At 39.7% G+C, this 15,138-nt stretch overlaps 1 protein-coding gene across 3 annotated transcripts in view; it reads left to right on the top strand.

Moving 5' to 3' along the window:
• The first annotated feature begins 1,291 nt into the window (after positions 1–1,291).
• vcana (versican a) overlaps positions 1,292–15,138 on the top strand; it is a 44,842-nt gene continuing 30,995 nt past the window's right edge. For 2 of the 3 annotated variants that reach the window (XM_037531738.1, XM_017695574.2), the window contains exons 1-6: positions 1,292–1,452; positions 3,397–3,467; positions 5,003–5,368; positions 6,137–6,311; positions 7,448–7,575; positions 9,275–9,568. In XM_037531738.1, coding sequence (XP_037387635.1) covers positions 3,404–3,467; positions 5,003–5,368; positions 6,137–6,311; positions 7,448–7,575; positions 9,275–9,568 — 1,027 coding nt within the window. In that variant the 5' untranslated portion in view covers positions 1,292–1,452; positions 3,397–3,403. The remainder of the gene's footprint in view (positions 1,453–3,396; positions 3,468–5,002; positions 5,369–6,136; positions 6,312–7,447; positions 7,576–9,274; positions 9,569–15,138) is intronic. The other variant, XM_037531737.1, reaches the window with a different exon arrangement.

Raw genomic sequence — 15,138 nt, 5'->3', positions numbered from 1 at the left:
CAATATCAGCGATGTACCGGCGGGATGAAGACGTCACAGGCATCTCATTTGCATTTGTCTGTGTGAATGTGCGTGCAAGCGCGCACGTGCCAGCGTGTGTGTGTGTGTGTGTGTGTGTTATCACTCTCGGGCTGGAAAAAAAGGTGTTGCTTCTGCTGCCTTATGTCTGAATAAATGTCTGCATCTGAACACGGTCTGCTATTATTTAAACCACCATATCTCGTCTGATATCTGGAGTACAGAGATAGTATCGGTATCACCAGAAAGCCGAGACTCCCCCTTTGCAGTGGCGTGTCCTGTAAATGTCCTATAAAATGCTGTTCTTTAAATGTGGGTCAAAGTGACTCGAGCAGGGCGTCTAAAAGGTGCGCAGACCCTCAGGTTAGTCAGATTAGCGCGGTGAGAATACAGTATATATGACTTACATACCGTTATATGTGCAGACAAAATCTCCTCCATATCAGTGTGTGTGTGTCTCTGTGTGTGTGTGTGTGTGTGCGAACTTCGGTCGGTTCACTCCCTCGTGTGGAAAAGACGGGGAAAAAAGGGACTCTTACATTTTCATTGAAATACAGCTTTAAAGGAAATAAACGACATATTTCCAAAAAAAAAATGTCGTTTATTTAAAAAAAGTATAACATTTAATGATTTCACCTAAATTAACCTAAACAGTTTCACCTAAACAATGAAAAATTGACGATTCTGTGTGAATAAAATATGTATTTTGCAATTAATAGTGTTTCCTTGTGAAACGTTTAGTTAGAAATCCTATGCTTTACAACTGTAGAAATCTTTTTTAAGTCGATTGGAAAGCCTAACAGTGTTTGCTGTCTCTAATATTTGGCATAAAAAGACAACAAAGCAACACCGCACTAGATATAGCATATTAACCCTAATATTAGCCCTATGCATAGCATATTAACAAATACCCTGTGCTCTGGGAACATTATCCGCTACTGAGCGACAGACATCATTCACTGCTGATGATTTGGTTGTGCATTCTATCACAATGAAGACGTGACAGTCACAATAACGAGGCAGACGCTCACTCCTGTATCAGGAGAGTCAGGCTGAATGTTAACCATGTGCCAGTATAAAGCACTCCTCAATGGGTGCCTCGTACCCCCCCCAAACCCCCCCACTACTTTACCCCTCCCACCACCCCACCCTTCTGTCCACTCACTTTTCGGCTGGGCAGTGAGTGCGCCCCTCCTCTCCATCCCTGACGACATAACAGTGAGTGGAGGAGCGAGTGGAACCCGCTGTAAGGATCAGATCTGTGAGGATCTCTGAGTAGCGCAGTGAGAGCAGGGCAGGAATAAAGCAGAGCCACAAAGACAGACTCCCCGGGCGCTCTTTCATATGGACTCTGGACATACTGGAGATTAACACTAGGATTTAAGGACATCTGCACAGCCACTTACCTTTGGAATTATATCACTTTTGTTAAAGGTACAGTATTTCAGGTCATCAGTTCAGTGTGAACTTCAGATGCCGTTGACATTAAAGGTTAGGCTGTGGATGCCACGTTAACGCCCCCCCAAAAATAAGTGATTTTTTTAGTCATTTTCAACCAGGTTCATGTGATCTTTATTGGGCTAAAAGGGTGAATTTGCTTAAATGTGCACATCGGTACTAAATAAAATATATGACTTTAATGCAATTACTGTCTTTCATACAGTTGTTTGTGGCAAAAGCCAAACTGTGTTGATGCAATATTTTGTATTCATTTTGTATTCAAGGTATTTTTTAATTGTAAAGGATGAAGATCTCAAGCCTGAATAACATTCAGATGTGACAGAGATGTAAGTCAGAAAGCAGGTGCTGTCGTTCGGTTCGGGTGTAGTCGGAATTGACGAAACCTCACGAAGTTAAGGACAGATACGTCCCTGTCCTTAAATGGCCACTTATCCTCCTTTCTCACAGACAGCGGCGTGGTGATGAGGATGGTGACGATGATGTAGGTCAGCTCGGTTTATCCGGGCATCAGTTAGAACAATTAAGATTCAGACTTCTTTTATAATAACGCCTTTGAGACGCGAAGAATGTAGACATCCAAAGCTGTAATGAAGTGGCGCTAATCCCTATTCATTTGAGAGAGAGAGAGAGAGAGAGAGAGAGAGAGAGAGAGAGAGAGAGGATAAAGAGAGATAGAGAGAGAGAGAGGATAAAGAGAGAGAGAGAGGATAAAGAGAGAGATAGAGAGAGAGAGAGGATAAAGAGAGAGAGAGAGATAGAGAGAAGAGAGAGATAGAGAGAGAGATAGATAGAGAGAGAGAAGAGAAGAAGAGAAGAGAGAGAGAGAGCGAGAGAGAGACAGAGAGAGATAGAGAGAGAGAGATAGATAGAGAGAAGAGAGAGAAGAGAGAGAGAGAGAGAGAGAGAGAGAGAGAGAGAAGAGAGATAGAGAGAGAGAGAGAGAGAGAGAGAGAGAAGAGAGATAGATAGAGAGAAGAGAAGAAGAGAAGAGAGAGAGAGCGAGAGAGAGAGAAGAGAAGAGAAGAGAGAGCGAGAGAAAGAGACAGAGAGATAGATAGAGAGACAGAAAGAGAGATAGAGAGAAGAGGAGAAGAGAGAGAGATAGAGAGAGATAGATAGAGAGAGAAAGAGAGAGAGAGATAGAGAGAGATAGATAGATAGAGAGAGAGAAAGAGAGAGAGATAGAGAGAAGAGGAGAAGAGAGAGAGAGAAGAGAAGAGAGAGAGAGAGGAAGAGAGAGAGACTTATGATGAAAGTTGCTGTTAACAAGACGTTTTGCCCACGCTGCACACAATGGACGTCATTTCGTTGCTTACCCGTTACAGAAACAGACCCCCTGAATGACTTGAGTCACGTGAGCTTCTGTAGCTAAAAACTTCATAGTCAGCGGCCGGTTCCTGAGGTAACCTAAGCTAATGGCTATTTTGATAGTCACCGCACAAATAGACGCATAGACTACATCGTTTTGTCATCCTCATCACTGCATGAGAACGGACGTCCATCCATCCATCATCCTGAACCTGAAAGCCGTTCACCGTCTTAATCTGCTTGATTTCAGCGGCTAGCAGGCTAATGAGTAATTAGAGCTGCTTTTCTTGTTGCTTCGTGCATCTTCGCCCCGGTGGGGGGTCACGACAACAGAATACTCAATTTCCACCACCCACCTTCTCAAAGGAAGCGTTCCGTTTGACCACCACCAGACCTATCAGACCACCTCAGGCTGCTGATGGAGGCAGGGCATTCACACACTGTTTAACTAACTGAAACAGCCTATTTATTCCTTCATTGGGTTTTACATCAGTCAGGAAGCGCTGAGGGAATGCGTCGCCATACGACTAAAAACTGCAGCCAGAGGATCTTTTTTTTTTTTTTTTGCACAGTTTGTGTCTAACAGTGTGAACTTTTTTCACCCTCTAGATTGAAGATGTTACTGAATATAAAGCATATATTGTGGCTATGCTGCCTGTGCCACACATCCCACGCTCTTGGTAAGTTGTGGTTTTGGCATGTAATGACTGGCATGTTACACAGATTCATTTCTGGCCTAGTCCTCTGTGACTCAGTTTTAGAGCAAATTCCACTTGTTTTTCAAATGTTCTGCATAGTTTGGTGGTTCAGATGTAAACAAAGTCATTCGATGTGATTTCATGTAAAATAGTTTACTGAAGATAAACCGCCCACTCAGATTTCTTTACAGTGGTGATGATAGGAACCAGGGGTCTACAACACTAATATAGACATTTTATTTAAGATCCAGAACCACCTGTGAATCTACACGTGTCTTCTCAGTGTTTATAGGTAGTGCTGATCTTGCTAAATTGGGAGTATTTTACCTCTCCTGCATGAATTTAAACCATTTAAAAATAGATTTTAGTCCAGTACCATCTCAGAGCTTTCATTAAAGAGTGTCTCAGGCATCAGGCAGAGTATTCATAACCATTTCATGTAATAAATGTTTGGGAGGGACCTTTCAAAGTCTTTACGTTTCTCTCTGAAGGGTTTAGTTTGCATATGAACCATTTCATTACACAATTTCATTACACAAATTTGATAAGACTGGGGGTATCATTTAGGTACATCTAAGCATTTCTGCATGCCCTCTGAGTGATATTTTGTTTCCCGCAAAGCAAGCCTTGTCTCTTAATGTGTTCTCGAGTGCATTTCCCAGGACCCATACCTTTTAATTAGGAAACTGTCTGTGTCTGGTGAAAACAGATGGCTTCGCCTCATCACCTAGAAAAGCCCTCCACACACTGTGGTCTATACAGCCCTTGGGGGTCATCTCACCTGTCCAGCGCATTCCTCACGTTGCTGCGCAGAGAATTCAGTCAATCACTCTTGTCTAAACAATGATGACTTAATTCATTTCCACTCAAACAAGTTACCGTTTCTAACCCTGGATGGTGGCAAGTAATGTAGAAATGCTCTTGGAAAAGTGAAGTGTTTATTGACGACAAATTGAAAATTGGCCTCGTCTCAGTTTTTCACACAACAGCTGTGACTTCCCACTGGGAGCCTCTGCTGCTTTTTAGCCAGCTTGTTTTAAGAGGGAAGGCTAGGCCTTTTGCTTGCTTCTTTTTAATTGAAGCTCATGCTTGTATGTTCTACATTTTCCTGTTCTTAAGTGCATGACAGCATACTTATTATCCACGTACATCACAATATGAAAATGACCATAAGGGGTCTGCCATGTTAGGTTTACCCAAGCTATGCACGCATGTTTAATGTGTTGTAGGCAGGGGGCAATACAATGTGGTATTGTGAGACATCACATTATGAAGGAATACTGAGCGATAGCATAGTTCATTACAAATAGAGCATAATTAGCCTTGTTTTTATTGAATTTAGTGCAGTGCACTATGCAAAATATTAAAGCAAAATCATTGCACTCATAGTTTTTCATAGTATTTTTTTTATTATGGCACTACTGGTGCTTTTTGTCTGTTCTCATTTTTGTCTGTGTTTGTGACATGTTTTGGCCATATCGCCCCCCCCAAGTTACTGTATTCTTGGTCCTTTCTAGTCTCTAGCTCACTAGCAGTGATGCGGCCGGTGAGTGGCTCTCTTTCGGGGAAGGTGGTCCTGCCATGCCACTTCTCCATCCTACCCACCGCAGCACCCAACAATGCCACCATCTCAGACTATCTACGCATCAAATGGACCAAGATGGATGGTGATGAGGAATCCACAGTACTCGTGACACAAAATGGAGTCATCAAAATCGGGCAAGGCTACAGGAACCGAGTGTCCGTGCCGAGTCATCCAGAGATTATCGGTGACGCCTCTTTGACTATGGTAAAGCTGCGGGCCAGTGATGCTGGAACATACCGCTGTGAGGTCCTGTATGGCATCGAGGACACACAAGACACGGTCAATCTGAATATTAATGGTAAGCTACTATTATGAACAGTGTCTTGTAGCCAAACTCATTGGTATTGTTAGAAAATTTAACTAGGCCAAAAGGCTTCATGATATCCACTTGTGTAATCTGTGGCTTATTAATGTATCTAGTATGTTTCAAATGACTTAAATTCACTTATTTCAAATGAAGGCAGTCCAGTTCAGTTCTGTTCAGTCCTTATTAAGTCATCCTTTCCCATAGCAATTTAAGACTTGACTCTTCTTTTACATCATTTAACAGCAAAATGCTCTCCACACGCTTTCATCCTAATGTTTTCTTCTTGTGGTGTCTCCTCTGAGACCTTTGCCCATTTGAGAAACTGATTTATGTTTGGGCCACGAGAAACGATGCATTTGGTTGGGTTTGGAAAATTTTGGCTCTCAAAGTACGGCACCTCCCATTGCTCTGCAAAGACCTCGCCATTTTAATTAGAGCCATTAATCATTTAGTTACTGGCTGTTTGAAAGCCACCATTTTGCTGGATGGAATGTCCCTTCACCCACGTGTTCATGTTATTGTTACTGTTCAGCACTCGCTGTTTTATTAAATTAAGTGACCCACAATATTGTTTTTTTAAACTGTGACTAAATTTCTGTTTACTTACTAATGTCTGTCATCACAGACAGATCTTTTGTGAAAAAAACATCTTTGATTGATGATTGATAAAATGCTCTCATGTGATTAAGTAAGATTAGATACTCCAGAACACTTCCTCCCTGTGGAAACATCTCTACAAGTGTTTATTCTTCTTTCCAGGTGTTGTTTTTCATTACCGGGCCGAGACCAGTAGATACACCTTGAACTACAATGAAGCAGTGGAGGCCTGCAGAAATGTTGGGGCCACCATTGCCACAGCAGACCAACTGAAAGCTGCCTATGAGGATGGATTTGACCAATGTGATGCTGGCTGGATAGCAGATCAGACAGTTAGGTCAGAGTTCACTCTTTGAAACACAATATGGTACTATGTTTTATTTCATCTTTATCTATACACTCCTACATTGTTCCTACATTGTTCTTGACTTGCATGTATGGACCCTCGGAAAACCTTGGTATTATAAGTATAATTGTGGTATAGAATCTACATTTACACTTTCCCACCTTGGTTCTTCGAAGAACCATTAATTGAACCAACATCTGATCTACTATGATATTACTCCAGTGAGCTCTTTTGGCATTTGAGACATTCAAAGTGGTTTGATGTGAAATGATGCATTGCTTCTAGAGTCAGATTTTCTTTACAGTGGTGGTGATAGGAACCTGTGTTTATAATGTCTATAACCATGGATAGCCATTTTATTCGCTCTCCAAAACAACCTGTGCAACTACACAAATTTCTTAAAATAAAATAGATAACGTAAATAGTGGTAAATCCAAAAAATATGTTGAGTCCTACAACACTCAGCATGCTTTACCAGAAAAGGAGTTGTGGAATAACTAAAGTTTTGGGAAGGATCATGTCTGATGCCCCTACTTCTTCTAACATCCTATAATATAATTCCCCATCTCTACCTTCTGTTTACTGCAACCAAGTTATCGCACCCTGCCACCACCCCCATGTCTTTCTGTTCCTCAGTTCTGTCTGTAAGCTCTCTATTCATCAAGGGGTCATCTGGCTTTCTAATTCAAAGCAGAAACCTCCCAGAACTCTAGCCCAAGTTCTCAGAGTTCTTTCTCCTCCTACAGTCATACATCTTGTACCATGTTGAATGCATTATCCTAATTTGCAATATGGCTTCTAAATAAGATTTAAGCCAAAAACCTTATTTCAAAACTATTTTAAATTAGTGTCCCAGGGTTCAGGGAGCATATATGCAACCATTTCGTGTAGTAACTTTCTGTGAGGTAGCATTGAGCACAACTCTGATTAGGCAAGTTTCTCTGGAGTAATGTGTGTCACATCAAACTACTCTGAATGACATTGTTTGCATCTTAACTGTTTAATTATGCAGAAATGTATAGACTGTATAGCACTGTTTATAAAGCTGCTTTAGAGATCCAAATAAAAACATTGATCTATCAATGCTATGAATAAGTAATGAGGCATTTCTCTTTTTGGATCTGTAGATACCCCATCACTACACCGAGGCCTGGCTGCTCGGGGAACATGCCTGGAAAACCTGGCCTTCGCTCATATGGCTTGAGAAAGCCCAGTGAGACGTACGACGTGTATTGCTATGCAGACAAGCTTGAGGGTAAGAGGCCAAAGGAAAACTTTCACCACATATGACTTTTATTCAAGGGAAAATGCAATATTCAAAACTATCATGAGCCTTCAACTCATCCAGTCATACTTACCTTTGAAAATAGTGTAGTGAAACCTTTTATTACAGACAGGGATGACCTTTGACATTTGAGTTTGTACTTCGGTTGAACACCAAAAAGAATGTAATAATGAACAGTATTACTTCTGGCATGACTCTTGGTGATGCAAGTGGAGCCAGAGTTGTTCATTTGTTAGTTTTTGACACATTGCTGGCACATTTAGTGTGGTTTCAAACCACAGTCTTATGGTCACATCAGTCAAAAATGCTCTGGAAGTTGGTCACATGGTTCAAGAACTTAGGTAATGTTCAGAATTGGACAAGGACTTTTAGAGTATTTTTGGCATCACATAAGAGAAATACACTGTTTTTTGTGTAAACAATGAATGTCTGCCGAGTACGAGTCAGCAAAAGCCACCTATCAAATTTCCCAAGATTGATTTGTCTGGTAAATAGTTCGCCCAGTTAAAATTTTAGTGCAGTAGAATAATTCTGAGATGACAGGTGTTGTATTACTGTGCTATGCACATATATGGAGAAAGAAGAATGTTAAATTAACAGCAATGGCAAATTGGTGTCACTTCCTGAAACACCCTATTGTGTGTTGTGGTTTCTAATGTGCCCTGTTTCTAAATGAAAGAGGACTTGAGGATGTTCATTGTACATGGTTATAAATTACTCCAATACCATGGAAAGCTTGGTTATAACTTTTGACAGTCACACCCAGTTCTAAGCAAAAACATGCACACCCTTTACTGTGTTTTTGGCATTAAATCCACCACAAGGGTCACATATGGAAAACATTGCATATTCTGTGAAAACATTTTGTTTGCACCATGTGCTGTCATCAGCTTATTTAAAAAAAGCGTGACAATGTAGTATCCAATCAATTACTGACCCTGTGGGACATGTTTGTCTGATGATTACTGATTGTGAACAGGCTTTCTTAGTTGCCGTGCATGAAAGATTTGTTGTGTTATTTTAATTTGATAGTGCTACAAAAAGTACTACACTGACTTCAGCTTTCTTAAACCAAAGTCTTATTGGGTTACAAGCCTAGAAACCTTATTTACTAACTACTATCGATAGAAACTATAGATTTGGCAGTGAATATGACTGCACGATATGGACTAGATCCTAGCCTTTTGAAGCAATATGCCTATTAAAAAGAACATTTGTGAGTCAATAAAATGACACCATTGTGATTTACTTGTATTATTTTAACACATTTTAATTTTATTGCAATAAATTGGTTTATTTGTCAAATATCTTGGATCTTTTATTTATCAAAATAACTGAAGATATCTGATATGGAAGTTTGATTGGTCCAGATGCTAACAGAGCATTTGATTGGTTAGAGGGCTCATTTGCATATTGAAGCTTTCTGAGATATTAGTATTGCAAAAACAGAATTTAGCTGTAACAGGTAGCGAGCAATATTAATTGTGCAGCCCTAGTAACTACTGTGGAACTAATATGTAAGTTATGTAGTTATGAGAGTGAAGTCATACATACAGGCCCTTGCAGGGGTAAAATTATATGGTGAAATCAATCAAAAGATTTGAGTTCAATACAATATTGTGGCTATGGTTGATGTATTATGTTTCCTCATTTTTGTGTACACATTCAGGTGAGGTGTTCTTTGCTCCTACCACACGGAAGATGTCATTCGAGGAGGCCAAGGCTGAGTGTGAGAACCAGAATGCAGTACTTGCCTCTCCTGGCCAGCTCCACTCTGCCTGGAGAAATGGTCTCGATCGCTGTGACTATGGCTGGCTCTCTGATGGAAGCGCTCGCCACCCTGTCTCCGTACCCAGACAGCAGTGCGGCAGAGGTCTGCTAGGGGTCCGGACAATGTATCGCTACCGCAACCAGACAGGCTTCCCTGAGCCCACCATGAAACTGGGAGCGTACTGTTTCAAAGGTAGAAACCTCTCATGTGTTTTACAGACTGCATCAGTAACTATGTTTACATTTACGCTTACATTCACAGAAAAGAGACATTTAGATGACTTATACAAAAGCCAGTCTTGTTTACATACATGCCAGTACAGTACAGTATAGTTGAGTAATAGTTGAAACGTCTGTTTCATAAGTTTCACAAGCAAAATGTTACAGACACTTGGAGTGAAAGCCAGTGGAATAATCTAAGCATTTACATGTTCAAATCTGTCTTGAATAGTCTGGCCAATGAAAGCCAGTGTTGCATGTTTTAATCATGCTAAGCTGAGGTTGAATGAAACTTAGTTCAGGGGTGTCAAACTGGGTTCCTTGTGGGCCATAGCTCTGCAGAGTTTAGTGTTCTTCCAAGTTAGAGACTTGATTCAACATATCGGCTAATTAGGCCTTCATGGGTTAACCTCAAATTGTTATGCTGTGTTTGACTGAAGTTACTCAAAATTTCTGACTCAACTGGAAATTTGTACTACAAAAGAAAATGTCCTAAATTACAAATTTATATCAACAATAATGTGCTCAACTTTTAAATTACAGTGGTATTTGCTGTAGATCAATCAACATACAGACATAGTAGTTCTAAAACATTCAGTTTGCTGTTGTCAGAAGGTAAATGCATCATCAGTGCTAAAGTTATCACTCATATCACTAATGTTAGCTGGCTAGCTTGTTACTAACAACACTCACACTTTTTACATGTGGGGGTTGAAAAGGACGCAGTTCTTTGTGTAGCTTTGGTCCCACCTCCTGTAACACAACACATGATTGGTTGGATTTCTCTGTTATATCTTAATTATGTTGGAAAATATGCAGTGTTTGATTAAAGCTTGAAACTTGACATCAACCTCGGACTATGAAAAACAAAAAAAAATCACTTGCTTGGGAAAGTGGCCTCAGATCATATGACATTGTATCAACATGTCTGGTCACACCCTCATCATTAAGTAGTAAATGCTAATCTCTGCAGAGCTGTGGCCCAGAAGGAACACAGTTTGACACGTCTCCCTTAGTTGGATTGGAACAATTGAACTGTGCTGTCTACTGGATCATACAACAGTGAAACTAGCAGGCCAGAGTACACGGACAAACACGATCAGCCTTTACGTAAAAGTAAAAGGAACTAGAGTGAATTGGAAAAGCACATTCTAGAGTCTTTCAACAATCAAACACGGGTATGGCACACCAACCAAATGTTTGTGTTTGTTCGTGTTTTTCACATGTCCTGTTCACATCTACCTTGTTTGGTCTAGTCAGTCAGCTTTGATAAATGCAAATACTTTAGCCATACTCTAGTCCACATCAGACAACACCACTGTGAACCCTGGATAGGTTCGCGGCTGGTGAGGTTGCTTTTAAATGATGATCCACACCAAACTCTTGACAGAGGCTCATTTCATTCATGCAGAGTGAGCTGCTGCTAATAGCAGATGAGCAATAGCAAAGCATTTTATTTTATGACATGGACTGTGGCTCATGTCTTTAAGCGTCCAAATGGTTAGGACTGTACATTTAATGAACACTGTATTTATATATAATATAGTTTTTTCATTATAATGGAGGCAGTTGTAACAGCAAGAAAGGCTGGTATCCCCGCCAAATTCCTTAGAAATAAAGAACACTTTAGTACAGTTCAGTTGCTGCAGTCTGAAATGAGCCAAACTCGATGAAATTGAGACAGTGTCACAAAATCAAAACTCTGGTGCATGCTGTAATGAATGAATGAGGTGGGAAAACAGTCTTAATTAGAATAATACAGAACTATTAGTATGCATGCAAGAACGTACATGTTGTGGAGTGTATTCTGAGAACATGTGCAACTGCTGCGTGTAGATACCTGGGGGATTTTGGGGAAAGAGAGGACAACCATTTAGCCAGACCTCCAGTTCCTTGATGTCATTTCTTAGAGTGTGCGTAATCTAGTCCCCCACCCATACAAGCACTTGCACTCACACACACTCAGACATACACACACAAGTTGGCGTGTGTTTCTCTGTGTCAATAAAACTCCCTCCTTTCCCACATCAGTGACAGTAAATCCAGGCAGAAGCTTAGACTGTGTGTACATCTAAGCTCATTTTATTTGTGCTTCGAAATGGTTGCCATTGTTTGTTAAATTGAGAGTTCACTTCAGTTTGAGACATGGTGCACTGGAAAAGTTTACACGAGTCTTAATAGTCTGTGGAGCAGTGGTCCTCTGACCTCACTCCATTTCACTTTGGGTTGCCGCCCGTTTCCTGGGAAACCAGTTTGGGTTTGGTTGGGAAAGTTAAATCATATTTCTAAACTTCTGCTCTCACTCTTGTACACTCTTAAAAATAAAGGTACCAAAAAGAGTTCTGTGGAGTGATGTCATAGAAGAACCTCTTTTGGCTCCTGAAAAGCCCTGTCAGTGGATGATTCTATAAAGAACAATAAATAAGACGTGCAAGTTTGGAGAATCTTTTTTTTTTTTTAAGTTTATTGAACCTCCACATAATGTAATGGTTCTACATTAAGTAAATATTCTGAAGTCTGCCTAAGGCTAAAGGCAAGAACCATTTAGGAACCTTTATTTTTTAAGAGTGTGTAGCATAGAGTCAGTCTCACTACATAGTCACTAAATGTAAAATACTGCAAATTAATGAGGAACAGAACTGTTTAAATATTGACTGACAATAAGTTGACAATAAAAAACAGTTAACCTAGCAACAAGTTAGCAACCACCCCTGCTACCATAGCAACTGCCTAGCAACACCTTAGCAAATCCTGGGATACCTTATCAACAGCCTAGCAACACTTTAGCAACCACCTGGGATACCATAGCAACCATAAGCAGCTCCTTAGCCACTACAAAGGATAGCACATCAGGGGCCTATCAGCACCTACTTGGGATACCATAGCAATAGCCTAGTAACACCTTAGCAACCACCAAACAACCACAAAGCAACATCATTACACCAAGCTGGAATGGGATAGTAACCTCTTAGCAGCACCATAGCAAGGACCTTACTAAACTACTAAATAAACTCAATTAAATTGAACAGTTTACTGCAATGTCTTTGAATATTGAAGTGTTGTTTACAGACTTTGTCAAGTCAACTTAAAGTTTGTTCATGAACTTTCCATTTCTAGTTTTCCTAACAGTTAAAATTGTTTGATTTTGAGAAACTAGAATCACCAGTTTTACTGTTTCCACCCAAATTTTGGTGCATCCCCATAACATTCATCTAACTTAGAATAGTAATTCATTATTATAATTTTAAAAAGCGTCATTATATTAATTATAGACATAACAAATTGTCCAGTTTTCACTTTCTCTCTTACTTTTACTAATGCCCTTGGGTTTATAGTATCCAACCTGGGAGTACCTCCCATATTCGTTTAAATTACTAATATAAACTTTGAACTGTTTCATGTTATAAATTATTAAAATCTCCTTCTTAGGTCACTTCCAGTGGGATGCCATAGAGCTCTATTCAGGTCTCTATCCTTCAGCGTGAGAAAGTGCTTAGGTGTTATCCGCTATGTTCCCTCTAATCTTCCATCTACCTCTCATTTCCGACATCAGACCCTCCCTCCTTTTTGTCACTTGCACTCACGCTTATCAGAACAGACATGTGAATAATGTAGAGCAACTGTCGTGGCTCCAGAATCAGTGGCACCACTGACCCCTGACCTGGGGGGGCTATATCTTTTCAACTGAAGCTAATTCAGATAACTCACCTCCTGCCAGGCAGGGCGCTCATCCAGAATGGCTGCCTGCTGTGATAAGAATAGGACCCCAGGGGTCACCTCAAACAGGACACTGTGACCTCCCTGTTTGTTTGGTCTATTTTAGTTCACGTAGACCTGTCAGGGGTCCATTTGGTTTTAGGAGCTACTCAGGTATGACTTGGGTTACACAATATATTGTTTGTTAATCATTATCATGATAGTGGCCTTTGCTGATACAGCAGAATAAACAAGCAAGCATAAACAATTTTAGCTTAGAAAGGCTGCATTATGGTTATTTTGAGAATAGTACAAAGGATACAGCCATCAGTTTTATATGGTTTATTCTCATTTTGAGCTCATTTTTATGGCTTCATGATCTAAAAGCATTTGCCACCATAGAGTGACACATTTATGTCAATTTTAAAGGCGTATTGAATGACTGCCTTAAATTCCCCTTTAAACTCACACCTTCCATTGCTGTAGTGATAATTTGAGAATAGTTTATAGTCTGAGAATAAATTTTAGTTAATCTCTTTTTTTTTTCTTTTCGTTTTCAAAATTTCATGAATGTACATTTTCACTGGACTGTTCAGCCCCAGGCCCCACTCCTCGCATCTGAGTGCAATGAGTTCTCTTTTTTCTCTTAGTGATCTATCTAAAATAAGAGCGTCAAACGTCTAGAGAAAGAATAGAGTTGCTCATTGACTGGAGCAGACCACAGTCTGCTTTTCTGCTAAGGAAAATTGTGCCTCACACCTTACATCAGAGATAGCTGGAGAAAAAGAGGGAGGGGATGTGCCTAATGCAGAACAGCTGGAGCTTTGGCTACAGTTCATGTTGCAGGGAAGAGGGAAGGTTTCCTAAGCCATCACCCTTCGCTCTGTTTTAGTGCTTGCAATATGAAATGTTTAAAAATACTTGATTACAATCAAAATAATTGATTTAAGAAAAGTAAAATCAAGCTTTAAATTAGTTACTGTACCTCTACCATCTCATTCCTGGATAAGCTGAGAAAGATAAAATATCTAAATATAACAAAGTATATTTTCCTTTATTATCAACAGTTTTGGCGGTGGTAGTTTGTAGATCAATTTGTGTTAGATAAAAGTGTCAGGTCGCTAACATTTCAGGGTACAGATGTAACATAGGGGTGGGTGATGATATTTCAAGACATTTTCTCGATACACAATAAGCATAATGATATTTAGTTTTTCCAGTAGTTCCACACTTTAAAAAGACTATTATCAAGAATAGTAAATTACTTTTATTCAATTCTTACATACTACATACTGTACTTAATTGGGTTAAACAGACCTAATTACATTCTTATACAGTTGTATACTTATACTGACGATATTCAGATAGATAGATAGATAGATAGATAGATAGATAGATAGATAGATAGATGCAGGAAGACACATAGCTTCAGACACATCGGTCATGTTTCTTTTTAACTGGGAGAGATGACCTTACTGTATCGTGTTAAACCACAGTTAGTGTTATGCACCTCAAGGGGATTCTTCACCATCTCCACTGAGCAATGTTGTCATTTTATTTCACAACAACTTCTTGAATTTTTCAATAAAGAGAAATGTATAATATTCTTATAGTGTATATTTATTGTGGCAAACAGCTGTGAACTATGAGCTTTTGTGGGGAGAGTTTACGCATATCCTGTTTACATAATTCAAAACCATTTTATTGTGAAGAGTTTTAGTGTTAGTTGTGTACCAGCATAAATGATTTATAGACTACAGAAAGTCTTAACAGACACATTTCTCATTTTGACTGGTATTACAGCAGAGCAGTGTTTTCCCAAGCAGAGGTTATTTAATTCAGTATAAG

This window comes from Pygocentrus nattereri, chromosome 20 (genome assembly GCF_015220715.1).
Source record: "Pygocentrus nattereri isolate fPygNat1 chromosome 20, fPygNat1.pri, whole genome shotgun sequence".
Lineage (NCBI taxonomy): Eukaryota > Metazoa > Chordata > Actinopteri > Characiformes > Serrasalmidae > Pygocentrus > Pygocentrus nattereri.
Note: the sequence above shows the minus strand (reverse complement) of the source record. Positions and strands in the feature narration are given on the sequence as shown.